The sequence below is a fragment of the Peromyscus eremicus genome, chromosome 20 (assembly GCF_949786415.1).
Source record: "Peromyscus eremicus chromosome 20, PerEre_H2_v1, whole genome shotgun sequence".
NCBI classification, from domain to species: Eukaryota; Metazoa; Chordata; class Mammalia; order Rodentia; family Cricetidae; genus Peromyscus; species Peromyscus eremicus.
In genome coordinates, this window is record NC_081436.1 from 61,457,103 (window position 1) to 61,483,894 (window position 26,792).

Here is a 26,792-nt window from a genome sequence, read left to right on the forward strand (position 1 = left end):
TATCCATAGTTTCTCTAAAATATCCAAATTCAGAAACTCCAAAACTTTGAAATCTTTTACAATTAAGTCTTTTAACAGTGATCTCTTGTAAAAAAAAAAAAATAAAAATAAAAAAGTTAAATACTCCAAGAGGGACAGAACAAGGGCATAGTTACAACCACATCAAAGTCCAACAGCATAAAAAGTTCAGTGTTGGTTATCTGGAATTCACTCACGATCTTGGGCTCCCCCAAAGGGCTCAGGCTACTTCTGCTCCACCCTCTGCCACACACAGATCTGTCTGCAAGCCTTCACAGCTTTACTGTCCTTGGTAGCTGTCCCATGGTCTGGCATCGCCTGAACACTGGGCTCCCCACTGTACCTATGCCACACCTTGACCAATAGCCTTTTCGGGACTCTCTTCAGAGACTCCAACTCTGCCAGATGGTGCCAGGTTCCATTTCTTTCCATGACCCCTTCATCCTGGGGCTTCTCCTGTAACAGAGGCTGCACCTTCATTGATGGCATCACCTGGCCTTTTGAGGCACTCTAGTCCTGCCACACAGTGCCAAGCTTCAGCTGCTCTTGAGGACTCTTTCATGCCTTCAAAACCAGCACCACCTGGGGAACTCTTATACTACCCAGTTTGGCTGCCATGTGATGCAGCTTTGGTCCAGCATGACCACAAGTTCTATGTGCTGATCCTGAGGAAATATTTCCAGATTTAGGATCCTCTGATGCTGGTTTCTTCTTAATCATTGCTAATTTCTCAGCTCCAGCTAGCCAGTAAGGAAAGGTTTCACTTCAGTGGTGCTGGTCTCCTGTTAATCACAGCTGACTCTTCAGCCCCAGCTGACCAGGAAACACAGATCCTTAATTCAAAATATTGTACAGCCCAATAGTCTTTTAAGGGACTTGTAAACTTTCTTCTGAAACTTCATAAACTAGGCCTCCGTTGTCTGTATCACTCTCAATTGAGGTTCCCTCTTCCAAAATGACTCTATCTGTGTCACTTGGACATGAACTTAGCCAGCACATGCTTGGATCTTGGACTTATAGCTTCCAGAACTTTGAAAAGTAAATGTTTGTTTTTAAGCCATCCGGTCTATTATTATTATTATTATTATTATTATTATTATTACAGCAGCAAGAGCCAGCTAACTCAGTAAGGTACATTTAAGGACCACTTGAAAAGTTTGGATTTTGCCAAATTTTAGAGTCCATCACTTTCTTAGTTCCAAAGAATAATTTTAATAAGCATTTTCAAAGGTATTCCTATTCTAGGAGAAGCCTGTCTTAGGGTTTCTATTGCTATGAAGAGACACCATGACCACAGCAACTCTTATAAAGGAAACATTTAATTGGGGTGGCTTACATTTTCAGAGGTTTAGTTCATTATCATCATGGCAGGACATGGCAGTGTGCAGACAGACATGGTTCTAGAAAAGGAGCTAAGAGTTCTACGTCTTGATTCACAAGCAACGGGAAGTGAACTATATTCTACACTGGGTGTAGCTTGAGCATATGAGACCTCAAAGCCCACCCCCACAGTGAAATACTTCCTTCAGCAAGGCCACACATACTCCAACAAGGTTATGTCCTAATAGTGCCATTCCCTATGGGCCAAGCATTCAAACACATGAGACTTTGGGGACCATTCCTATTGAAACCACAACAAAGCCATATCTGTGAACCGCTTTAAAACCCAGGTTATTATCTTCCTGACATGACTTCTCAGTAAAGAGGAGTGGCTGGTAGTAGCATGGAGGCTATAGTTAGTTAGCAGGTGCTGAATCTATCTAATACTATAGTAAGTATTGTATAAAACCAATGACTGCTGAGGCATTAGTTTATCTACTTTAAATACTTGACTAGTTTCTACTTTCCTTTTTGTTCATTCATTCACTTGGTGCTATGCTTAATTCATTTCAATAAAAATGTATCCTGGCCAACTAAATTAGCCAAAAGAAAAAAAAAAGAGAAAAAAGCAGATTCCTTCACAAATGACCTTCTTTCCTCATTCCCGCTCTCTCCTCCCTTCTCCCCTTTCCACTTCCTTGAACATGCTAAGATGGCTTTGTTTGTTTAAAGAGATTTTACTGGATATGTTTAGGGTATAGATCATGGTGTTTTAAAATATGCACACACACACACATGCACACACTTGCACACAAGCACACACATGTGTATAAACTTTTTCCCATTAACAAGTAAACGTATACACTGTCTCATATACTTACCCATTTCCTCCTGTGTGGCAAGAGCAGGTATAATGTACTAATTAGGTAAATGTTATAAGTACAGCACATTATTATTAACATAATAGCTATCTTATTTTGAGTTTTGTGATTTTTAATGTTCTTTTCTTTCTGATGTAGCTCTTCTTAACTTTAAAGTGAAATTTCCCAAACTCTTTAAGTGAAAAACAATTGAAGTGTTTTTATTCTAGGTTGACTTATCAAAGGACCTCCCTCACTGGAACAAGCTTAAATCAGATGAGAAGTATTTCATCTCCCACGTCTTAGCCTTTTTTGCAGCCAGTGATGGAATTGTCAATGAAAACTTGGTAAGATTTTTATTTTACTGTTGCTCCTAATTTGTACTTGAATGACAATGTTAATAAGATCACCATAGATCCTGTCCGAGGAAAGAAAGATGTCTTAATAACAGACTAGATGAAGCTTACTTCTATTTAAAAAATGTATGGGGTATGTGTGCATATATAGGCAGAGGCCAGAGGAGGACATTGGCTGTCTTCCTCTGTTGCTCTCTGCCTCATTTCCTGAGAGAAAGTCTCTTCACTGAACCTGGTGCTCACCATTATTTAGCTAAGTTGACTGTCCAGGGAGCCAAAGGATCCTCCTGTCTCTGATACCTCAGCACTGGGGTTACAAGCTCACAGAGACACATGCCCAGACTTTTATGTGAGTGCTAGGGAATCCAAACTAGGATCTTCATGCTGATGAAGCAAACATTCTTACCCAGTAAAGGTATCTCCCCACATGCCAAGTTTAGTTTTTGAGTATATTTTTTCTCATTGAGTTTCAGAGGAGAAGATAGTTAACTGTCAAATGACTAGCAATATATTATGGAATCAAGCATAAATTATACCAATTAAAACTATATATAGTGTGGGGCTGAAGATGTCCCTGACTATACAGCATTATAGAGGCCCTGAGTTTTAGCCTCAACAATGTGAAAACAAAATCCAAAATTGCACAGAATTCATAAACTTGATTTTCTTTTTGCCTCTGATAACAAACTTAATGGAGAATGTGCCCTTAATAGCCATCTGCAGCTCTGTGTAGATCTAGGTTCTACCGCTTATATAGAAATCATGTTACCATCAGTCAGGAGGAATAGGTTTTTGGTAAGGAGAGTAGAAGTAGGAACGTCCAGGATGAACCAGAAGAACTTTAGCGGATCTGTCTACTATTAGGGAAAAAGCTCTATAAGGCAAAAACACTGTTTTTGATAGGTATTCTAAAGTTGACTGTTCAATAGGCTGTGTTTCCACTTCGAAGGTAAATTTGCTCCGTTGCTTAGGAACACAGTCCATGGAGTTGTAGGCATAGCCCAGTGGGCACCTGCCTAGCAGAAGCACAGTACTGGGCTCAGTCTCCAGCACTAATTAGCTGGCTAAACAGTACTGTGTAAGATGCTGCTTTAAAAGACCCGTAAAGGCTGAGGATGGAGTGCTTGCCTAGCATGAGTAAGATGCTAGGTTTAATCTCAGAGCCACAAACATGCATGTGCGTCATGGTGTGTATGTGTGTAGAAATCAGAGGACAACTCTGAGGTTCCAGGGATGGAGCTCTGGTCATTAGGTTTGGCAGCAAGCAACTTTACCTTATGATCCTTCTCATTGATCACTTCCTGAATGCTGGAAAAGACAAAAGATTGTTAGGTGCTTGTAGCGTGTGACCAGGGTTTTGTGAGAGCCTGATCACTGGTTTTTGTCTCCTGTCTTTCTGTAGGTGGAGCGTTTCAGTCAGGAGGTGCAGGTTCCAGAGGCCCGCTGTTTCTATGGCTTTCAGATTCTCATCGAGAATGTTCATTCAGAGATGTACAGTTTACTAATAGATACTTACATCAGAGATCCAAAGAAAAGGTATTACTATGTGTGTGTGTGGGGGGAGGGGGGTTATTTATGAAGGTTAGGTTTTTGCTTATATTAAAAGTAGAATTTATTCCAAAACTACAATATTAAAAGATTATTCACATATTCACATATGGAAGTTCATGAGTATAGTTTTTTTTTTTTTTTTTTTTTTAAGATTTATTTGCCGGGCGGTGGTGGCGCACGCCTTTAATCCCAGCACTCGGGAGGCAGAGCTAGGCGGATCTCTGTGAGTTCGAGGCCAGCCTGGGCTACCAAGTGAGTTTCAGGAAAGGCGCAAAGCTACACAGAGAAACCCTGTCTCGAAAAACCAAAAAAAGAAAAAAAAAAAGATTTATTTATTTATTATATATACAGTATTCTGTCTGCATATATTCTGCATGCCAGAAGAGGGCACCAGATCTCATTACAGATGGTTGTGAGTCACCACGTGGTTGCTGGGAATTGAACTCAGGACCTCTGGAAGAGCAGCCAGTGCTCTTAACCTCTGAGCCATCTCTCCAGCCTGAGTATAGTTTTCTATTGCTCAATAATGTGTTAGATTAAAGACCTGGCATAGAACCAGTTAGTCTTTAGATAATTAATACCATCTTAAAAACTTGTTTGTATTTGTAAATTGAATATTGGCATTTCATTGATTTTTACATCAGCTTATATCCAAGTCATTAATCTGAGTTTCACTTTTATTTCTGTATTCATAATTATGAACATGTAAAAATATAGAAAAACTAGATTTGGTAGTATACTGTAAGAGTTACAATTATTGTCTCTGATTATTAAAACTTAGTCCAATTAATAGAAACAAATGAATAATTTTTCCATGATGTTTTTTGTTTTTATAGGGAATTTTTGTTTAATGCAATTGAAACAATGCCATATGTTAAGAAAAAAGCAGACTGGGCTCTGCGCTGGATAGCAGATAGAAAGTCTACTTTTGGTATGTAGCGCCAACTTACATGCCCTCAGGCTAGCCGCCAGTGGTTGTGATGCATGAGAGCGGAGTGCAGAGATTTCAGTGGGCTAGTGCACTGGTGCTCTAGTGCTCTAATGCACTGGAACCACTGTGTAATGACTAATTAGAAACTGTGCTAAGGAAGCTGTTACTGTGTTTAATACATTAGAACTTGGAAAGGTAAGATCTCAACATGCACACTGACAGGTAAAAACGTCACACAGAACCCAATAAAGAGTGTTGTAGTCACCTACCATTTGTGCCTGTTTTAAAGAGTGCCAGGGATTTAAAGCAAGTCAAGTCCTAACAATCACTGGAAACAAAGATCTAGTTTCTAAAAATGCAAAATTAGTATAGTCAACCAGGACCAGAAACAGTTTGCAATAACAAGCTTAGTTTACACTGGTAAGTTAAATGCAGATATACTTCTCGATAAGTTGAGACCACTCCCCTTTTATATGAAGCAGGGCCTCACTCTATGTGTAGGTCAGGATGGATAAATTGAGACCGCTCCCCCTTTTTTATGAGGCAGGGCCTCACTCTATGTCAAGCTCAGGATGGCCTCTAACTCTCTTGCTCTCCTACTCAGCCTTCTGAACACTGAGACAAGCATGTGTCACTCAGCCTAGCCTTACAATTTATTTAAATTAATTTTTGTTTGGGAAGGACGGGCATGCCTGTGCCATGGTGCATATGTGTGTGAACTGTGGAGAGAAAAGGAAGAGTGGGACGTGCAGTTGGTAGCTCTCCTTTTGGGTAGTGGAACTCCAAGTCAGTGGTGTGGGGATGATGTGCTGGGCGCACACTTACTGTTTTCTTCAGCCCGCAGCCGCCGCCGACATGTGCCTCTGAGGGCCACGTGCACCTTAACACTTTCAAAGGCAGCTAGTGCTTCCTTGTGCAGGACTTTGCCCAGCCTTTGTGGAGACTTCTTGGTAACAGCTACCCCAAGCAAGAGCCAGGAGAGCAGCTGTTCTTCCCCTGCTTCTAAAATCTTTTTTTACAAGTCTGTCGTTTTTAGCTGAAGGGAAATTTAAAAATAAACCTTTGAAAATATCCCTTTGTTTTAAAGTTTATATATTATGCTGTAAAGAGATTCAGTTCTCATAAAGCTAAAAATTTCCAATTATTTATGTGGGTTTTTTTTTAATTGAAACATACTGTCTGGTTTAAGATTGGCAGATAGATATATTAACCCTTAATATATGTTTTGAAATTACATTTGTAAACCTCAAAAAATAGTATTTATACAATTTTAGTGCATTGCACTGTGGACTCCACTGTACTTAAAATATATACCCTACTAAACAAATTATGAGGCATTTACCTTCATTACAGTTTTTAGAATAAATGTCTTGGTTGTCTTTTTATTTCACACATATTCTCAAAAGTTTATAAAATGTATCTGTATCTCATATCATCGTTTTCGTGCATCAGTATGTGTTCATGTCTGGATGTGCTTGTATGTGTGCACATGTCTGTGGAGGCCAAGCACATGTGTGTGCACATGTCTGTGGAGGCCAAGCACATGTGTGCACATGTGTATGCACATGTCTGTGGAGGCCAGAAGCTGATGTGTCTTCCTGAATCATTTCTCCTCTGTCCTTCCTCTTCTTTCATTCTGTGTGTGTGTGTGTGTGTGTGTGTTATATGCATTGTGTATGCGTCTGTGCACATACGTGTGCAGGTATACACCCACGTGTGAGTGTAAAAGCCAGAGGTCGATGTCAAGTCTTCCCTTATTGCTCTCCAAAGATTTACTCAATTAGAAAATTTTGTGTATGTGTGTATGCCTACATGAGTTTATGTGCACCATATGTGTACAGGTGCAGCAGAGGCCAGAGAAAGTTGGATTCTCTGGAGCTGGAGTTGCAGGCAGTTGTGAGCCACCCGATATGAATGCTGGGAACTGAACCTGGCTCCTCTTCAAGAGCAGTAAGCATCCAAGTCATTTCTCCAGACCCTGAATGTATTTTTAGTAATGGATACTTTTATTTATCCTTTGACAACTTCATACATATATACACAATATTTAATCATATAGCTCCCTAAATCTCCCCTTCTACATGTTCCCTTCCCACCTCCATGTCTTCTTATTTCTTTATGGTCCACCAAGTCCAGCTAGTGCTGTCCACATGTGCATGTGTGGGGACCCATCCACAGAGTATGGGCAACCTACCAGCAGCCAGACACCCCAGCAGCTATCAACTGCCAGTGGAGTCTCAGCTATTGTCATGGGGTCTCACGAGCAATTCCTCATTTTTAATTAGCATATGTTAACTGTGCATAATAGTGGGTTTCATTATGACATCTACATACATATACATAATGTATTTGACCATATTCACACATACCCCTGTTAGCCTCTCTTGTCCCCTCCCACTCTGCTAATCCCCTTCCTCTCCTCAAATGGCCTTCCTTCTACTTTTCATGTCTATGCTTGTGTGTGTGTGTGTGTGTGTGTGTGTGTGTGTGTGTGTGTGTGACAGAGAGAGAGACAGACAGACAGACACACAAGACACACACACACAGAGGAAGAGAGAGAGAGGGAGAGAGGGAGAGGGAGAGAGAGAGAGAGAGAGAGAGAGAGAGAGAGAGAGAGAGAGAGAGAGAGAGACCCAGTGAGTTTCATTAGGATTGTTTACAGAAATGTGAGGGAGAGTTTGCTTGTAAGAGCATGGGCACCTTAGCCAGTAGCTGTCCACTGAAGACAGGGTCTGGCACTGAACCTGGAGCTCACCCCTTGGGCAGGTCTCTTCAGGAATCCTCTTGTATCCATTTCCCCAGTGCTAGGACTGCATGTGTGCCTGCCACTACTGGCTTTTCACATGGATGCTGGGCATTCAGACTCCAGTCCTCACATTATTTTCCCAGCCCCTCCTTAAAATCTTTTAATTCTCTCCAAAAATAGTCTTCTGTAGCTGTTTCTTATGGTTCTTATTTTTCAGCATTCACGTAGATGCCCAGAGTGGTTAAGATAGCTCTCCTCTTATGTTTAATTTTAGTCCAGATCTCTTACAGATAATTGTCCATATGGTATTACTTTAATACTTAAAAATGTCAGTTATTGTCGGGCGGTGGTGGCACACGCCTTTAATCCCAGCACTTGGGAGGCAGAGCCAGACAGATCTCTGTGAGTTCGAGGCCAGCCTGGTCTACAAAGTGAATTCCAGGAAAGGCACAAAGCTACATAGAGAAACCCTGTCTCAAAAAACAAAACAAAACAAAATGTCAGTTATTATTGTCTGTTAGTTGCAAGATAAAAGTACCATAAACTAATATTAAGGATGAGATGAAGCATGATTATTTTTGTATTATAATATTTATTATATTCACATGAAAGTTTTCTGTAATTTCTTTGACAGTACTCAGTCAGCACTTATTTATTTATATTTCTGTATTTCTTTCAAAGCAGCTTTTTAAATGGCATCTATAAAGATAAACTAGAAGTTTTTCTCATGTCGGAAGTTATTAATAGTTTGGATTTTTGTCTCTTTGCTGTTGTTGATCTGTTCGGTGTGAGATGAGCAAGGAAAGAGCAAGGACAAACAGACTCCTCTAGAGACAGCCAGAAACACTTCAGCTGGCCTGCTTTCTGAGATTTAAGTGTTTTTTCTGAAATTAGAAAGTCTAGATTTCAGCATAAAAATTGGACATGTCTATAGAATGGATTTAAATCTTAAAATTTTATTTATTTGTGTGTGTGTGTGTGCGCGCGCGTGCGTGTGTTACAATCCAAAATACCCTAGAGACAGTGTCACAGCTATGATATCACTAAAGATATTTAGGAATGAGTTTCTACAGAGTCCTTGCCTAACAGTGAATCAACTTTTAAGTTGGCTCTTCTATCTTTAATAGAACATTTTATCCTATAGGTAAATTCATTGTCTTCAGGTGATTTTTAAAATTATTCTACAAGGATAACAATGTTTTTGAAATGTTTACAGCTAATCTTTTAGCAACAATAGGCTGCTAACAAAATATAAACCTTAGCAACCACTCTTCCCGTTAGAGGAAGACAGCTATCATAAAGTTTATATTGCACTTCCCCATTCTTGTATACACACATATGTACACATAGTGAACTCACACCCATGTGTCTGCACTCGCAGGCACATGCTCTTTACAGGCAAATCACCTCTCATTTATTTATTTATTTGGTGTATGGAAATCCATTGTGTGTGTGTGTGTGTGTGTGTGTGTGTGTGTGTGTGTGTGTGTGCAGACTACACCACCTACTCAAGTCCACGTTTGCTGCAGGGTTTGAAACAGACATGTCTCCTTTAGCAGGCAGGGGTGGAAAACCTCTGCCCTGAAGACCTTTGTGCAGAGTACTGACTTGTTTTTTTCACTTCTTAGGAAGATAGTGTAATGTTGCAAAAAGCCTCTTGTATTTGTAAACTTGCAAATGTCTGCAGCATCTAGTTAGGAAATGGAACTGTTTTGTCTTGTAGGGGAAAGAGTGGTGGCCTTCGCTGCTGTGGAAGGCATTTTCTTCTCTGGGTCATTTGCTGCTATATTCTGGCTGAAGAAGAGAGGCCTCATGCCCGGACTCACTTTTTCAAATGAGCTGATCAGCAGGGATGAGGTAAGGAAGGAAGTGTTCTTCCACTCGAGTTTCTGTTATGTGTGATTGTTATTGTTCTTTCCCCTGGAGAAGATGCAAGCAGCAACACAGTGTTCTGCTAATGAAAAGAAAATGGACACGCACTTCTTCCGTGGCCTGTGAAACTTCGTTTTCTTTCCACGGCTCCTACCGCTCCTCCTTGGTCTCTGCTTATCCTTAGATGTGACTGGACTTCTAGATTTTTGCCTCAGTCTCATTATTTGTGACTTCCTGGCTGATTTTATTTCTTGTCATGGAGTTAGCCACCATCTCTAAATGTTCATAACTCCTCAAGCTTTATCTGTATTCCAGATACTCTTTCCCAAGTTCAAGTGCATGCTGGGTGTTTTTTCTGGGAGCCTCCACGTGATCTCAGAAGTCAAGACTCATTGTCGTCTCCAAACCCTGACGTCCTGGGAGCCACTTTAAGCCGCTGCTTTCTCTCCCTGCATATCCATCGCACTCTGTCTGCAATACCTTCTCATTTTCCTCCCATCTTTATTGTTATTTTCACTCGTTGATCACTGTTTCAAAAGAGACAGCTCAACATTCCCGGTTCCATTAGGTCAGGCTGGCACTGCTGTTTTAACGGACCGCTCGTCCTCAAGGGCTCATAGCATGCACGTATCTCTCTGCTTGGTCAGACTCTAGGCTTTTTAGCATGGAGACTACTCCTATTTCTACTTATTCCAATGTTTAGTCCATGATAACCGTCCAGTTCATGTTAGTCCACACTAACCTGGGCGCCTCAGCTTTTGTTTTCCTAAGTATCCTTCTCAAGTTACTTCTCTGAACCTCCATTTCTTCAACTATAAACTCTAACAGGGGTTATTACAGTGTAAGGAAACAGTATGTGTGAAAAGCATTTAAATTTTTTAAAGATTTATTATTTATTTTATGTGTTTGGAAGTTTTGCCTACATGTATGTAGTGTGCCATGTGCATGCCTGGTGCCCTTGGAGTTCAAAAGAGAATGTTAAAGGCCCTAGAACTGGAATTATTGATGGTTGTGAGCCACCATGTGGGTGCTTAGAAGCCAAACCTGGTTCTTTTAAAGAACAAGTGCTCTTAACTCCCATGATATTGTGAAGATTAACTCCCAGCCCTGTGAAAATTATTAAGTACATAAATGCTTCATATAATTATGTTCTTCTGTTTGATGTCTTTAACTTTCTGATAACTTAGACAATAAATGCCATAATATAGAGAATTTAGCAAAAAGGTCCACAAACTCAGAGGTAATAATGTTTACTTATTGTGTTCCTTCATAGACTTTTCTACATTTAAATCTGTTTCTCTTTCTCCAGCGCCCCTGTGTGTGTATATCATATTTTTATAATTTGTAGTTTTTTATATTCTTTTGTTTGTTAGAGAGGGATCTCACCATATTGTTGTTTTAACTTCTGCACAGTGGCTGCGCCTTAATCTACTGCTGTTTCAGCCAGCAATTGCAACTCTGCAGTTACTGGCCTGCTTCTCTAGCACCGGCCCTGTCACTGCTGCTAAAGGGAGCTTTAACTAATCCTCTATCGTTCTGTTTATAAAAAAAAGGCTCAAGATTCAAAGGCTGGGGTGAAAACCTGCTATCTCAGAGATGCTGGGTCACAACTAGCTAACCTTCCTTCCTTGCTGGCGTCTCCAAAAGACTTGTACTCCTGCTTCCCCAAACCAGAAAAAGCCACACCACTCCAAACCCCACCCTACGACTTCCTGTGTTTCTCTGTCTCTCCCGGATACCCTCTGATGCTCTATGATTACTCTCTGTCAACTAGTTGCTAATGTAGCCTCCTGACCCAAGGTTAATTTTATTTAATTAATGCATATGCAAACTTGGGGTTCAGTATGGTCTAATATCCCCCAACACCATGCAGCCCAGGCTAACCTTGAATTGGACATTTTCCTGCCTTCATTTTTTGAGTGTTGGGGTTACAGGCATTAGTCACCACATCATTTTTTTCCAGCTGACAAATGTTGTGAGCCTTTTTCTTTATATTAAGCATTATTTCAAAACAGTTTGTTAGGGTTGTAATATTCTGATGAATGAATGTATCATTTATTTGATACTAATTAGAAATTGGTTCTTGAAATTTGTTTAGCTTTTTTCTTTTTGAGATGACATCTTATTGTGTAACCCCAGCTGGCTTGAAACTTGCTATGTAGACCAGGCTGGCCTTGAACTCACAAGAGATCTGCCTGCCTCTGCCTCCTGAGTAGTGGTGTTAAAAATATTCACCACCATGCCTGGTTGTTTTGCTTTAATAAAGTGAAACTTTGCATTATAAGCTTTTATATTTTCTTAAATTCAGTCACAAAGAAGAATTAGCAGGTCATTTATATTCACTCTCAAGTTTCTTTCCTGAAATTTTATAGCAGTTCCCAGCTCCACTTAACCATGCATGGACATTTTCTTACCTTATCCTCACCAGAGCTTAGAGTAATATGATAAATGCTTGACAGTCTGATAGTTAAGCTGGCACTTCAGTAGTGCGTTGATTTTCGTCTGTTTATTGCTGGTGGTGAGCTTTCTCATAACTGTATTAGTTATTTGTGTATTTTCTGTAGCTGCCTCTTGTCCTTTGCCTTTATGCCAGTTGTGATGTTTATGGTTTTCTTGCTTAGGTACTGTTAATATTTTAAAGCCATCATATGGTATCCTGTAATCCTTAAAGGAAGGTTCATGTTTGCCATGGTTATTGGCATATTTCTAACACACAGTAATTGATTGGCCTCTTTTATTATTATTATTTTTGTTTGTTTTTGAGACAAGGTTTCTCTGTGTAGCCCTGGCTGTCCTGGAACTTGCTCTGTAGACCAGGCTGGCCTCAAACTCAGAGATTCACCTGTCTTTGTGTCCTGAGTGTTGGGATTAATGGAGTATACCACCATCCTTGGTTTGATTGACCTCTTTTAACGTTGTTTACTGAATTTGTTTTGTGTGTGTGTGTGTGTGTATCATGCAATTTCAATTTCATTGTATTTATTTTAAACATTTTCTCAAATTGTCCTTTGATTTGAAAAAAATGTATTGCATGTATTTATGTGTATTTATGTGTGTGTGTGTGTGTCTGTCTGTCTGTCTGTCTGTGTGGCACCTGCCGTGGCACACATGTGGAAGTCAGAGGATATCTTGTAGTATCCTCTGGGTCACTCCTACCATGTTGGTTCCAGGGATTGACCTCAAGTCGTCAGTGTTGGCAGCAAAGCCTTTGCCCCTTGAGCCATCCTGCTGGCCCTGAGGGTTTTAAAGAAAGGGTTCTCATGTCTCCCAGGCTGGTCTCAGACTCACTATTTAGCCGACGATAATCTTGACTTCTCTGATCCTCTTACCTCTACCCCTGACTGCTAGAACCACAGATGTGAGCCACCACAGCAGTTTTATACTGTGCTGAGGAACAAGATCAGGGTCTCAAGCTTGCTAAGCAAGCTCTCTACCACTGAACTGTTTCCTGGTCCTCTTCCTTTTGTTTTGAGGTAGAGACTTACAAAGTTGCCTAGATTGACACTGGACACATTCTGTAGCCCAGGCAGGCCTTGATCTTCCGATTTTCCTCCCTCAACTTCTCTAGTATCTGAGATTACAAGCCTGTACTTCAGTGGGCTCTGGTATGTTTTAATAATTGGTAGAATACATCTCAAAATGTTCATTTTTTGTTGGTTTTTTTTTTTTTTTGATTTTTTTTCAAGACAGGGTTTCTCTGTGTAGCTTTGCGCCTTTCCTGGAACTCACTCTGTAGCCTGGGCTGGCCTCGAACTCACAGAGATCTGCCTGGAATGTTCATTTTTAAGATGTCTTGTAAAGTTAATCCATTTATCCTTCCTGAGCAGTTTTTGGATTAAAAAGTGTCAGGATTTTGATTGGAATTGCTTTAAATTGCAAAGTTAATTTTATTCATTGACTGATCTAACAATTAGGCTTCCCTTTGATTTACTGGCCTCTGCAGTAGTTAGCTAGCTGCCAGTTCTAATCAACATTTAACGCCTCTCCTACTGCCTTTGCTAATCCAAGCATTCTCCTAAGTCAACTCGGTGGGGAAAAACATAACTAGTACAGTTCCCATGATTGGCTTTTCAAAGGGTGTGGGTTTTATTTGTTTATTTAGATAGTTTTACCAGAGAATAATTAGGTAGATAATATTTGAAACAGTCTTTGACATGAGATTCTTATCTGAGTGGTTGGTCTTTTGTTGTTTTAATTCTGAATTGTAATCTTTCCCTTCCTTGTCACTTACCAAGTTATTTTTCTTTGTAGTTTAAAAATATTAATTGATTCTACCTTGGCATCATAATCTAAAAGTTAATATTGTTGGGAAATCTATCGTCTTCCTATATGTGGCCTTGTTTTCTTTTTCTGTTGTGAATTTGTGAAAATTCCATTCTGTTTTTGGATTTTCAGCTTGTTATCACCTGCTGGGGTTTGGAGGCCTGAGTGCAGGCTAACTCTCACTGGTTTGTTCTGCAGCTGCTTAAGGTTACTTAGTGCTCCTCGTGTCCACTCGATCACTTGTGCTCCAGGCTGTCTCCAGCGCTTATTCTCTTCTGTGGGGTTGTTAGCTGCTGTGGCTTCAGGTGCTGTGCATCCTGCTCTTCCGTTTGCATTGCACCAAGTTCCCTTTGCTCTTGAATATAAACCCAGTATAAACACTGTCTTTGGAGTCTCTCTGAGCTTCAGTTGCTCTTTAAGTGCTGCTGTATTGGCTACTTTTCCTGTTGCTGTGACAAGCAGCAGCTTAGAAAGGAAGGCCTTGCTTTGACATACAGGTCAAGGGCATGGGTCCGTCCGTCATAGCAGGCGAGGCACAGGCAGCTCCAGCTGGCCACGTTGTATCCCGGTTATGAAGCAGAGAGTGATGCATACTGGTGCTCAACTCACTTCCTGCTTTTTATCTGGTCCAGGACCCCAGCCTGTGGAATGGTACCATCTACATTTAGGAGCAAATCTTCCCACCTTCATTAGCCTAATATAGAAAAATCACAGACATGCTCAGAGGTTTGTTTCTATGGTGATTCTCAATCCCATCAAACTGGCAACCAAGATTTATCACCGTAACTAATTACTGTTTTTCAATCATTCTTTAAATTTTTGACATTTAAAAACTAATCAGTTTTCATGTTGTCTCTTCTTACATTGTTTTTCTTTCCAAAATATTTTTGTTACAAAATTTTTTGGTTGGTTTGTAAATTAGTATTCATATTATAAAATGTTAATAATATAAAATGTTAATAAACTAAGAGTTATCATTAAAAGTTTCTATTATAAGTTATTGACTTGGTGTTCAATGCAGTTTGGAGGAGAGAGGCTTCTGGCTCTGTTAACCCTTTCATCTCCAGGAAGTTCCCTATTCCTATGTCATACAGCACACTGACACATTATATGCAAGTAGCTAATTGAAGTTCTCTGACGGTAGTACTTGTCTTCTGTTTTAGGGACTCCATTGTGACTTTGCTTGCCTGATGTTTCAGTACTTGGTAAATAAGCCTTCAGAAGTAAGGGTCAGGGAGATCATTATGGATGCTGTTAAAATTGAGCAGGTAAGTGTGGGAGTCCCATTATCACATGACTACATTCTATTTTGTATTCATTTTTTGCTTTATTTTTATTTTATTTATGTGCATGGATGTTTTGCCTGCATGTATGTCTATGCTTCACATGCTTGCCTGCTGCCCAGAGTCCAGAAAAGGACAATAGATCTCCTGGTTGCATATGGTTGCGAGGTACCATGTGAGTGCTGGGAATGAAACCCAGGTCCTCCAGAAGAGAGGCCAGAGCTTTTAACTACTGAGTAGTCTCTCCAGTCCCTATAGTTTGTTTTTAAAATTTGTTTTGAAATAGTGCCTTATGATACTCTGTGGGCTATCCTTAAACTCCTGGACTAATGTAGCCCTTCTCCCTGATACTGGCACTGTGCCACTGTGTCTAGAAGCATTTGACTGCTAAGTTGTGGTTTGTATGTCAATATCGGCAAATTAACATAGTCTAATTTGACAGTTATCTTAGTTACTTTTCCATTGCTTGATAAAACATCAACTTACAAAAGGAAAACATTTAATTTGGGGCTCAAGGTTGCTGAGTCCATGACCATCATAGCAGGGAGTACGGCAGTAGGCAGGCATGGTACTGGAGCAGTAGCCGAGAGCTTATATCCTTATCTGAAGTAGGAAGCAGAGAGAGCTAACCCCTAGTGACACACCTCCTCCAACAAGGCCACACCTCCTAGTCCTTCCCAAACAGTTCCACCAAGTGAGGACCAAGTATGAAAATATATAAAACTATGGTGGCCATTCTCATTCAAACCACAATAGTACTGACACATGATGTATTGTTACCTCCATTTATAATTTGATTAAAAGTCAGTCTTTAATATATATCAGGGTTTTCTGTGTGCTTGGTTTATTTCAGGGCTATATTTTTGTTTTAAATAAATTAATTATATTTAATTTATCTTTTAAATATGATTCCATAGTAAACATTTTAATTGTTGTAGCTTCTTAGTTTTGTATTTCTAACTACTAGGGAGGAATGGTAATTTTTGTTTTATAGTTCCAATAACATAGCAGACTTGCTACCTAGGTGAAGCACAACCCAAACATTCACAAAATGCATAAGTGAATTAGTAGAGTAAAACTTAATTTATGGCATGTAAAGGTTTGTGGCTAGAAGCAGCTTGATAGTTTGGTTAAAATGTATTTTTATCACTCTAAAGAACTAACTCAAAAATGAAATTTGCTTGACTTGTTTTTGAACAGTGCATAGGTTATAGGCATGATTTTATGCTGTGAGGGGGAAAGGTGTATGTATATTGGCATCTTTTTACCATTTTGAGGATGAATTTCATAGCTAATATGCTTTCATTTTTTATCTATCTACCACTGTCTTTAAGTACAATTGGATTTCAGTATATCTCCCAACCTCCAAATCCATATCTGTCAATTCTTATATTCTCTAAAATCGATGTCTTTTTCTTGGCTCATTTTTGTGGTCCGGCTTCCCATGGTAGTGGTCTTTGAAGAAGTTTTGTCTGGATACTTTAGGACAAAGCATCACCATTTCTCTGTTGAGAAAATCTAGGAATCAGGTCCTTTACATACTACTTTACAAGATTCAATAATTTGCTGTTTTCTATTTAACTTTGGCCCCTGGAGAAAGTGAAATGCTATAATTAGTAATATCCCAAACATTTGTAGACAGATGACCATTATTTGTCATGTAAATTTGTCTTGGCATACTTGCCTTGAGCCAAACCAGCGTCTAGACTATGAAGAAAACTCAATTCTGTGCTGGTCGTCTTCTCCATGAGATTGTTCATGACTCAGAAGGTGCGGTCTTTCATAGCAAGGAAGGGTCCAGCACGAGCATCAAGCATAGCTTGTTCAAATTTTGGCTGACCAGAAAGCAGAGTTGGGATGGGAAGAAAGTCCTCAGAGTGCATGCCCAGGGACCCATTTCTGCCAGCCAAGTCTAAGCTCTAAAAGGTTCCATGGCCTTTCTAAACAGTGGCACCAGGTAGGGCCAAGTGTTCAAATACATGAGCCTGTAGAGGACATTTCAAATTCCAACCATAATACGCTGTATCTGGAAATGTATACTTATTTATTGTTATGCTTTTGTGCCTGCCTTATTCTGATTTTGTTTGCATTTCAGGAGTTTTTAACAGAAGCCTTGCCTGTCGGCCTCATTGGGATGAACTGTGTTTTGATGAAACAGTACATTGAGTTTGTAGCTGACAGGTTGCTTGTAGAACTTGGATTCTCAAAGGTAAATAAAGTGTAAAGCATGTTACTAACTGTCTTAGTTTTGTCCTATTGCTGTGAAGATACAACAGGACCAAGGTAGCTTATAAAAGGAAGCACTTAATTGAAGGTTTGCTTACAGTTTCAGAGGTTAGTCCATGGCCATCATGGGAGGGAGCACAGTGGAAGGCAGGCAGGCAGGCCCTAGAGCAGGAGCGGAGAGCTTATACCCTGGTCCACAGACAGGAGGCAGTAAGAGAGCAACTGGGCCTGGTGTGGGCCTTTGAAAACACCCTCAGTGACACTCCTCCTCCAGCAGGGCCACTCCTCCTAATCCTCCCTAACTGGCTCACCAGCTGGAACCACACATTGGAATGTACAAGCCTCTGGTATCCGTTCTCATGCAGACCAGCACACAACCAATAATGTTATAGGCAAGTAAGCTCTCTGGTTTGTTTTACTGAAAGTGTTTGCAATACACTAGTTCTACTCTTAAAATACCAATGACAGGTTGGATGTGTGATGTTCATCTCTAATTCTAACATTTCTAAGGATTGCAAGTTTGTGGCCAACCTGGGCTACATGGCCCATTTCTGACTGACAAGTAAATAAAAATGTATAGGACACAGACTTGTTTTGTAAGAAAAAAAAAAAAAGGTTTTGCAAAAACCCTCAAGACCTTAGAGGAGCAGTATGGCCCTGCAGGTGGCGGGGCAGTGGGGACCTGCCCTCTGTTTTTTGTCATTTTCGCTCTTATTGTGGAGTGTAATTTGGATTCTTCAGAATGTCTAATGACATTTCTTTTCTTTCCAGATTTTTCAGGCAGAAAATCCCTTTGATTTTATGGAAAACATTTCGTTAGAAGGGAAAACCAATTTCTTTGAGAAACGAGTTTCTGAGTATCAGCGCTTTGCAGTCATGACGGAAACCACAGATAATGTCTTCACCTTGGATGCAGATTTTTAAAGCCCTCCTCATCTAAAACAGTATTGTAGAAGCCAGGGATGGTTGCACATACCTTTAATCCCAGCACTCAAGGGAGGCCAAGGCAGGTGGAGTTTGAGGACTGTCGGGGCTACACATAGAGCTGTTTCAAAACCAAGATAATAATAGCAAAAGCGAACTAACAAAGAAAACCACATAGAAACCTGTCGTTGGTAAATAGCAATTTATTTTTCTGTCCTTTTAAAACCGAGCATCTCCTTTAAGGGAATGGGAGTTTGACTAGAAGGAAATGTAAAACTAAATTCTAAACAATTGATTTATCTAAATGCACTTCAGTTATTTATACAATGAGAGCGTGTGACCTAAATGCCTGTTTTGTTTGTTTGTTTATTTGTTTGTTTGTCATGAGCACAAAGAGCAATAAGAGCATGGATTGATGAGTCAGGTATGAGTTTGACATTCTACCCTTACTCCTTTGTGTGACCTTGGTGGGTCAGTTAACCACTGTAAACTTCAGGGCACTTATCTGTAATTTGTGTAATAGCAAGTCCCAAATTCATGGGGTGACAGAAGGATTAATACACAGAAATAAATTTCCCTCCACTACCTTGACTACTAATTAATATTAATATTAATGATAAGATTAACTGCAGTGACATTGTGATGAAATACACTCCAAAGTGATTGTGATTCTAGCTTACATGGAGATTTAGAATTCATTAGATTCTTGTGCTTTTAATGCTTGCAGGAAAAATATAAGAATATGAAATCCTTAGAGAGGTCACGATTCTCATCAACCTCTCTGCATTTCTCAATCTGCAATCAAGAATGTAGCTTGTAATTGCTTAGGGTGGAAGGCTCTGGAGGAGAATCCAGAAGTTACCATGGTTGTGGACCTTGTAAGCAAAGCGACTCTTCTTCAGGAATTAAAAAGATAACTGTTGCCAGGTGCAGCCCTGGAGTGTTTAGAACCAGCATAGATGGGCGTTTCCCAAAGTCATGTTCTCAGAACAGAGTTTTTGTGATAGAAAAAGAGATTTGGTGGGAAATGCTGCACACTTCATCCCTTCTTAGAATGTCCAGTCAGCACAGCAGCTGGGGTGGTGCAGTACAGAAGCCTTCACCTTGCTGCCCACAGGTACTCATCAGGAGTCTGCCAACAGCTCTCACAGTAGAGTGCACTGGAAAAACTGGCCCAGAATCGTTTATACATAATGAAAATGGACACAAAGGGGAAGGGTGGGGACTATTGAACCATTTCAGATTTATCAAGCTGAGAAAGCTGTTTAAGATTAGTTTCATCTGCACGTCTTTATACTTGTACATCTCTTTACAACGTTATAAAGGAATGTTCTTTTAGCGGAAGTGTGTTATGCTGCATAGTAAGACGAGGGAGATGGAAGTCCTTAGGAAAGATTCAGGAAAGGCCAGGAGCCAGGACACCTGAACAATGTGCCCCTTTTCATTTTCAGGAAGCACCAAGAGGAAACCCAAGCCCCATCAAACCCTGGTTCCTACTCAGTGAAGTGCCTGCTGCCCAGACATGAGGGCCTGAGTCCACATCCCTAACACCTACATAAAAACCATAGCAGCACACACTCTTACGCCACACACTTGCACATGCACGCACATAAAGTACAAATAAAATCCTGGAAACTGAAATTCAGAGAGTTCTCTCTGTATAAGTTTTTATTCCATTTGTTCTACAACTATCTGGTTGATCAAAACTAGGAATTCTAGATGAATGCAAGAGAGACAGCATAATTCTGCTGTTGGAGGGAATATCAAAAATGAAACTTTGGCTTATGGTCCATACTGGTCTTTTTTGCCATGTGCTTCCAGCTGGTCATGCGGTCACCCAACACCCTTCTAAGCTTGACAGAACAGCTATTACTAAATCATGGGGAGAGGGGTGATGGGTTCAAGAAGCTGAAAATCTTAGCTGAGATTCCAGCCACTGTCCTCACACTGTAACCTTTAAATTTTGTCCATTGTGATTTCTTTTGCCTATTCCTTTATTAAAGTGTCCCATACTGCCATAGCGTTAATAGTTATGATCCTTTAGAGTACTTTAAAGGGTCTAAAGGATCCTTTAAATTATCAAAGAGCATGGGTATGCGAGTAGTATGTTTCAAGGTATCTATCTACCGTCATATAAAAACTTCTAAAACTTTAATCACCTCAGACTGAAAGAAAACAGCTTTAACAGTGTACATTCTCAAAGTTTTAGATCCAGATCTTCCTCATGAGAAATGACAGGTGCCTTCATGAGATACATTTAATAGTAGCAAGAATCAAAACTGTGTTTAATAGAAGTCTTAATACTGAGAAAATGAATTTGTAATACACTGTTCCACTACTACATTCAGTATTCTATACCCTTTCAGTTCCTCCAAGTTGTACATTTATTTGTTATGTTTAGTATTTTGGTTCTTAGATATGGAAGAATCAGGAAGTTAGAGGATGTCTTTTTAGTATCTCACAGGTGAAGAAAATTTAAGTTTATGGCTTTTCTCTTTCTTTTCTTTCTTTTTTTTTGTTACTGTTGTTTGAGACAGGGTTTCTCTGTGTAGTTTTGGTGGCTGTCCTGGGACTCGGTCTGTAGACCAGGCTGGCCTCGAACTCACAGAGATCTGCCTGCCTCTGCCTCCTGAGTTGCTGGGATTAAAGGCGTGCACCACCACTACCTGGCGGCTCTTCTCTTTCTTACAGCACATGTGTTTCAGAGAAATTTAGTTTATCATAGAACTGTTTTTATATTTTAAGATAATAAGCAACTTTGTTATAACAATAGTTTTAATACATGTTTTAGCATGTAGAATCATGACAGAGAGCAACTTTGGATGAGTTTACTTCAGTGCTTTATGCAGGACTGAATTTCAATAATAAGCAGTTATTTTATGTTGTAAACCACTCCCAGCCATGTCATTGTTTGGACATGTTACAGTTATTTTGTTTTAAAATATCCAGATTCTACTTTTACCACTTTATTACGTTTCATTTCCCTTCTTTTAGCTGGAGTCTCATCATGTGGTCTGGCCTGCATTGCACTCTTGAGTCTCCTGCTCCAGCCTCCCAAATCCTGGGACTAGAGGTGTGCACCACCATGCCCAGATACTGCTTTAGTTTTTGTGCATGAAGAAATGTGCGTGTTCAAAAATAATATTCAGAATTATGTATTTTATACATAATTAAATCTATTTATGTCATTCTCGTAGACTCTCCAGATTTAACTTTCACAGCTAAGCGAAGAGCTCCATGTCGCTTCAGTGATAAAGAAACTTTTGGTGGGCTGCATTAAAGCCAAGTCAGCTCTAAAACCAAGTGTCATGTTCTGGACTAATTGGGAGAGTTGGCAGCCAACTCAGGATTATCCTGGGGTGAATAACTCAGGAGTGAGATTGTCTGTATTTCTCATCAATTTTCTTTAAATGAACTGTCCCTTTTTAAACTTTTAAACTTTTAAAAGTTTAAAACTTTTTAAACTGCCCTGGGCCTGAAGGAGAATCTGATATTCCTGAAGGCCTAGGGGGAAAAGATATAGTCCTTCAAATTTGTGACTTAATTCTGTTAAAGAAAACATGTAAAAAGGGAAGACTAGAGGATGGCATTTTCTTGTAAAGAAAAGTAAGTTCACAATATTTTAAACATGTATTTAACTATTTTACAACCTTGTTTTGACTTTTCCAAGTGTCTGATCATTTAACAAAATTGCTTAGCATCTACCATGTATGTAAAAAGCTTTATTAGACATGTTGTCCCTAAATATATTTTGTTAAAATACACTGTGGTCGCCAGGTGGTGGTGGTGCATGTCTTTAATCCCAGCACTTGGGAGGCAGAGGCAGGCAGATCTCTGTGAGTTCAAGGCCAGCCTAGTCTACACAGTGAGATCCAGGACAGGCACCAAAACTACACAGAGAAACCCTATCTCAAAAAACCAAAAAGAGAAAGAAAGAAAGAAAGAAAGAAAGAAAGAAAGAAAGAAAGAAAGAAAGAAAGAAAGAAAGAAAGAAAGAAAGAAAGAAAGAAAGAAAGAAAGAAAGAAAGAAAGAAAGAAAGAAAGAAAGAAAGAAACGAAAGAAACGAAAGAAACGAAAGAAACGAAGGAAGAAAAAGAAAGAAAGAGGAAAAAAAGGAAATACACTGTGGTCAATCAAACTGACCCTGCATGTAGAGATTCAGGGTTTTTTTCACCAAAACATTATCACAGTTTTGTAAAGTTTGTTGAAATAAACTATCATTATATCATTTTGTGCATGTTTTTATGGGTAAGACCATTTTTTTTTATTGGTGCAGACTACCTCAATCCGAACCAAGGGGGGTGTATTGTGTTTCTATTCTAATATGTGTGCAGGTTAGTACACGTTATATAGTTTGTCCAGCTGTTCCAGCCACCACAGTTCTTACACTAAGCATGACCCTCAGTCCTCTCACTTGTCTACTCCCACACCTTTATCTTCTGTTTCTTTCAGTTCTTTTCTCCTAGCTGAGAGTCTCTCTCCAGTGGGTTCTCAACCTGCGGGTTATGACCCACTTGGCAAACCTCTTTCTCCAAAAACATTTACATTACAATTCATAACAGTTACAAATTATAGTTATTAATTAGCAACAAAAATAATTTTACGGTTGGGGGTCACCACAACATGAGGAACTGCGTTAAAGGGTCACAGTGTTAGGAAGGTTGAGAAGCACTGCATCCATCACATTAATAGTAGTAGCATTATTATCAATACCCTGAACTCTGTTTCCCTATATTTTATTAAATGCAGAAAAATCCAACAAGTTCCTAACACTGTTCCAGTGGAACAATCCTAGTGTTCTGTGTTTGCACATTAGCAGTCAAATGCTGTGAAGAAAAGGTCATATGTGGGGCTGGTGAGATGACTGAGTAGAAGGAAGTGCTTGCCGTGCATGCCTGATGACCAGTTAGATCCCAGGAACTTACATAAAGGTGGAAGGAAAGGACTGACTCCCGGACAGTTGGCCTCTGACCTCCACAAATGCCCTGCACCCCCACACTCTCACACACTTACACAATAGTAAATGAATAACTTAAAAAGTCATATTACAAGGCAAGTTAGATTGATTATGAACTCATAATTGCCTGCCTCAACTATCCAGCAGTCTTACTTCAGTTGTCCGTTAAATCCACTGTCTTAACTGGGGTCTCTATGGCTGTGATGAAACACCTGACCATAAGCAACTGGGGAGGAAAGGGTCTATTTGGCTTACACTTCCATATGTTCCAACTTTCTGTTCATCAATGAAGGACGTCGGGACAGGAACTCAGACGGGGAAGGAACCTGAAGGCAACAGCTGATCCAGAGGCCATGAGGGAAGCTGCTTACTGCTGGCTCCCCCTGGCTTGCCCAGCCTGCTTTCTTATAGGACCACCAGCCTAGTGATGATACCACCCACAATGAGCTGGGCCTCCCACATCTACCTCTAATTAAGAAAACACCCTACAGGCTTGCCTACAACCTGGTCTTATGGAGTCATTTTCTTAATTGAGGTCCCCTCCTCTCAGATGGCTTTAGTTTGTGTCAAGTTGACATAATCTAGCTAGCACATCCACCATTGTTTTCTGTGTCTTCTCTCCTCCCTACCAGTACCCTCATTTCCAAAGCTCTGAAACCCTAAGTCTAGAGCCTAAAGAGTTGGCCATAGAATTCTGTATAAACTGATGACATGACTGCTCTGTGGTCTGGTTAAAGGGGAGGTTTTTTAATCATAGACATGAGAGAGAGAACGGCCAGAGGCATCTGGAAGAGTCTAGAGGAGAGAGAGAAAGTAGTAGACTGAACATGGCCAACAGGCTGGACCTGGCCAGGAGAGAAGCAGCAGCAGAGAGAAGGAGAAGAATGGAAGAGGGGGCATGGGAGAGCAAGTGGGGGAAAGGAAGGAGAGAGAAGGAGGGAGCATAGCCAAAATAGCAGGGTTATAAGAATGAGTAGCTGGGGGCAGGGAAGCCTGTGAGCTGGGGAAGTTTAGGGTAGGGGAAGAGGTGAGAAGAGCTGGGGTGCTAGCATGGACTTTGAAATGTGTAATAAGTATTTGTGATGCTGAGGGACCTGGAGGGCAGCATGTGCTTGTGTGCTAATAGGCACCATAGATGGCCATATGTCCCTCCTGCCTTTTGGAATCTGGGGAAATGGAGTTTCCTTTGGACCTGACATTCCAGCCTTGTTGATGATAAAGGGTGATGCAATCTCTTCTGTAACTGCTTCTCAGCTGAAATTAGGATGTCATTGTTGGGTGCCCATGAAACTAGGATATGGGTCAAAGGCCAAGCTGGAGAAAGGATTTAGGCAATGGCAGAGGAGATTTGTTTTGCTCCCCAGGTTCTGCAGAACTACCTCGGGCTGTCAAAATGCAGGCTGCTTTTGAGCAGTCTGGAATGTTGGTCTAAAGCAGGGGCTCAAACCAGTAGGCAATGGCGGGAGACCTGAAGAAATTCCATCAGAAGCATATGGTTTACATTGGCTTTCCCCAAGTTCAGGGATCTCAGGTTTTGCAGAACCGCCGGGGGCTGGCATGTTGCAGGCAGTAGACTGTGTTTGATTCTTCGACGGTGTCTGTCAGCTAAGTGGAAGTCTGCTGGGACAGATAGAGAGACAGAAGGTAAAGCTTAGGAGCTTTGGGGAAAATCTGTCTTGGGTGTACACTTGAGACTTCCAGGCCCTTGGTAGTTGGGGTGGTGGTGGTGGAAGGAGTCCCATGCTCAGGGATAGGTAGTAGGTGGGAAAGCCTATGCTGTTGACTGGCAGGGGTACTTATCTGGAGTCCATTTGACCCGTGACAGGGGCGTCTGGATCCAAGGCTTGACTCCCTGAAGCTTACATAAATTTTTAAAGTTTGCAAAAAGAGATAAAAGTTCTAGATATATTAGCATGACCACCATCTATAATCTGCACTGAAATTCACATTGTAGAGAAGCAGTTAACGTGTTATTTTGAAACCCCCAAAGACCACTAAGGAGCTGGTTTCCAATGCAAGCACATAAGCATCCTTTTATTGTCAGGTCTGAACCTGGACCACAGCACAGCAGATGGAGGGAAATGCGGCAGTGGTGGTGGGCCCAGGGGTAGAGAGTTTTTATTAGGGAAAAACCACAAGCCGGGAATTACATGCTTTGGCATCTTGGGATTGAGTAGAAGGTATATGGGGCAAGAAAATTTCTTGAAACTATTGGTCTAGACTTTCAACTCAAAACCACAACTTGCTGAACAGGATTATCTGGGCTGCTCAGCAGGATTATCTGGATATCTTCAGGAGCCATAAACCACAGACAGAATGTCTGTAGGAGCATACTGCTATGTATCTGTTCTAGTTATCACGGCACATTCTTGAGGTCCTTCCTGGAACTGAGTAGAGCAGGTGTCTAAGATGGTGGCCCTTCCCTAAGATGGAGTCTGTATTGCCTTCACAGTGTCTGCAAACAGCTGGAGTAGACACATGACTTTGAGCCATAGCAAAGATTTGGGGACCCAAAAGGATGGTTCTGATTTAAAAGCATGAACACTCTTTTTTCCACTCATATATATATTGGGTTTTCGAGACAGGGTTTCTCTGTATAGCCCTACCTGTCCTGGAACTCACTCTGTAGACCAGGCTGGCCTCAAATTCACAGAGATCCCCTGACTCTGCCTCCTGAATGCTGGGATTAAAGGTGTGCACCACCACTGCTGGGCTCCATTCATATATATGACAGAGATGCTTTCAGCATAATGAGAAGCCCTTTTTTCTCCCAACATAATATTTTTAGTAATTATTTGGGAATTTCACATTGTTCACACTGGTCACACTCACTTCCCAGTCCTCCCAAGTCCTTCACCATTCTTAAAAATAAGAAAAAAAAAAACCCAAACAACTAGTCCAATTTGTGTTGTCTGTATACAGTGGCTAGTCCCTTAAAGAAAACTGAGTCCTTCCCCACCCTACCCCATCAATTGTGGAGAGCTATACTTCAGCTTCCTTACCACACTTTTTAAGAGTTCTGTTTGATGGCTTTATGTCTAGGCTGTTTCTTTTTTTGGAGGTAGGGTAGGGTAAGGGTAGGGGTTTTCACAGAAGCCTTCCATATCTCTCTTTCTCAACTGTGAGTCTGCAGTCATCAATACCACTGCAATGGTAGCTTCCTTGCCCTGTACAGTCAACATGAGCTGGGATTATGGACTTCCATGTGGTTTCTAGCATCAGCATGTACCACGGACCTCAGCATGGTATAGTACATGGTACAGAACAGTCCATGGATCATGGACATCAACATGATCGTCTGCCACAACACTGAACACTGACACCATCATAGCCTTTAGTGGCAAAACAGGCCAAGGACATCAACATGGCCTCCAGGGCAACATGGGCCATGGACACATGGATATCAATATGATCTCTGGCGGCAGCCCAGCCTGTGGACATCTGCATAGCCTGTGGTGACAACACAGGCCGAGGACATCATCAT

General features: G+C 40.6%; 1 protein-coding gene across 1 annotated transcript in view; it reads left to right on the top strand.

The window, feature by feature from the left end:
* Nucleotides 1-18,935, top strand: part of Rrm2b (ribonucleotide reductase regulatory TP53 inducible subunit M2B) — a 32,423-nt gene extending 13,488 nt beyond the window's left edge. The window contains exons 3-9 of the mRNA XM_059247792.1: nucleotides 2,429-2,545; nucleotides 3,957-4,090; nucleotides 4,942-5,036; nucleotides 9,506-9,639; nucleotides 15,081-15,185; nucleotides 17,296-17,409; nucleotides 18,198-18,935. Coding sequence (XP_059103775.1) covers nucleotides 2,429-2,545; nucleotides 3,957-4,090; nucleotides 4,942-5,036; nucleotides 9,506-9,639; nucleotides 15,081-15,185; nucleotides 17,296-17,409; nucleotides 18,198-18,350 — 852 coding nt within the window. The 3' untranslated portion in view covers nucleotides 18,351-18,935. The remainder of the gene's footprint in view (nucleotides 1-2,428; nucleotides 2,546-3,956; nucleotides 4,091-4,941; nucleotides 5,037-9,505; nucleotides 9,640-15,080; nucleotides 15,186-17,295; nucleotides 17,410-18,197) is intronic.
* The last annotated feature ends 7,857 nt before the right edge of the window (nucleotides 18,936-26,792 follow it).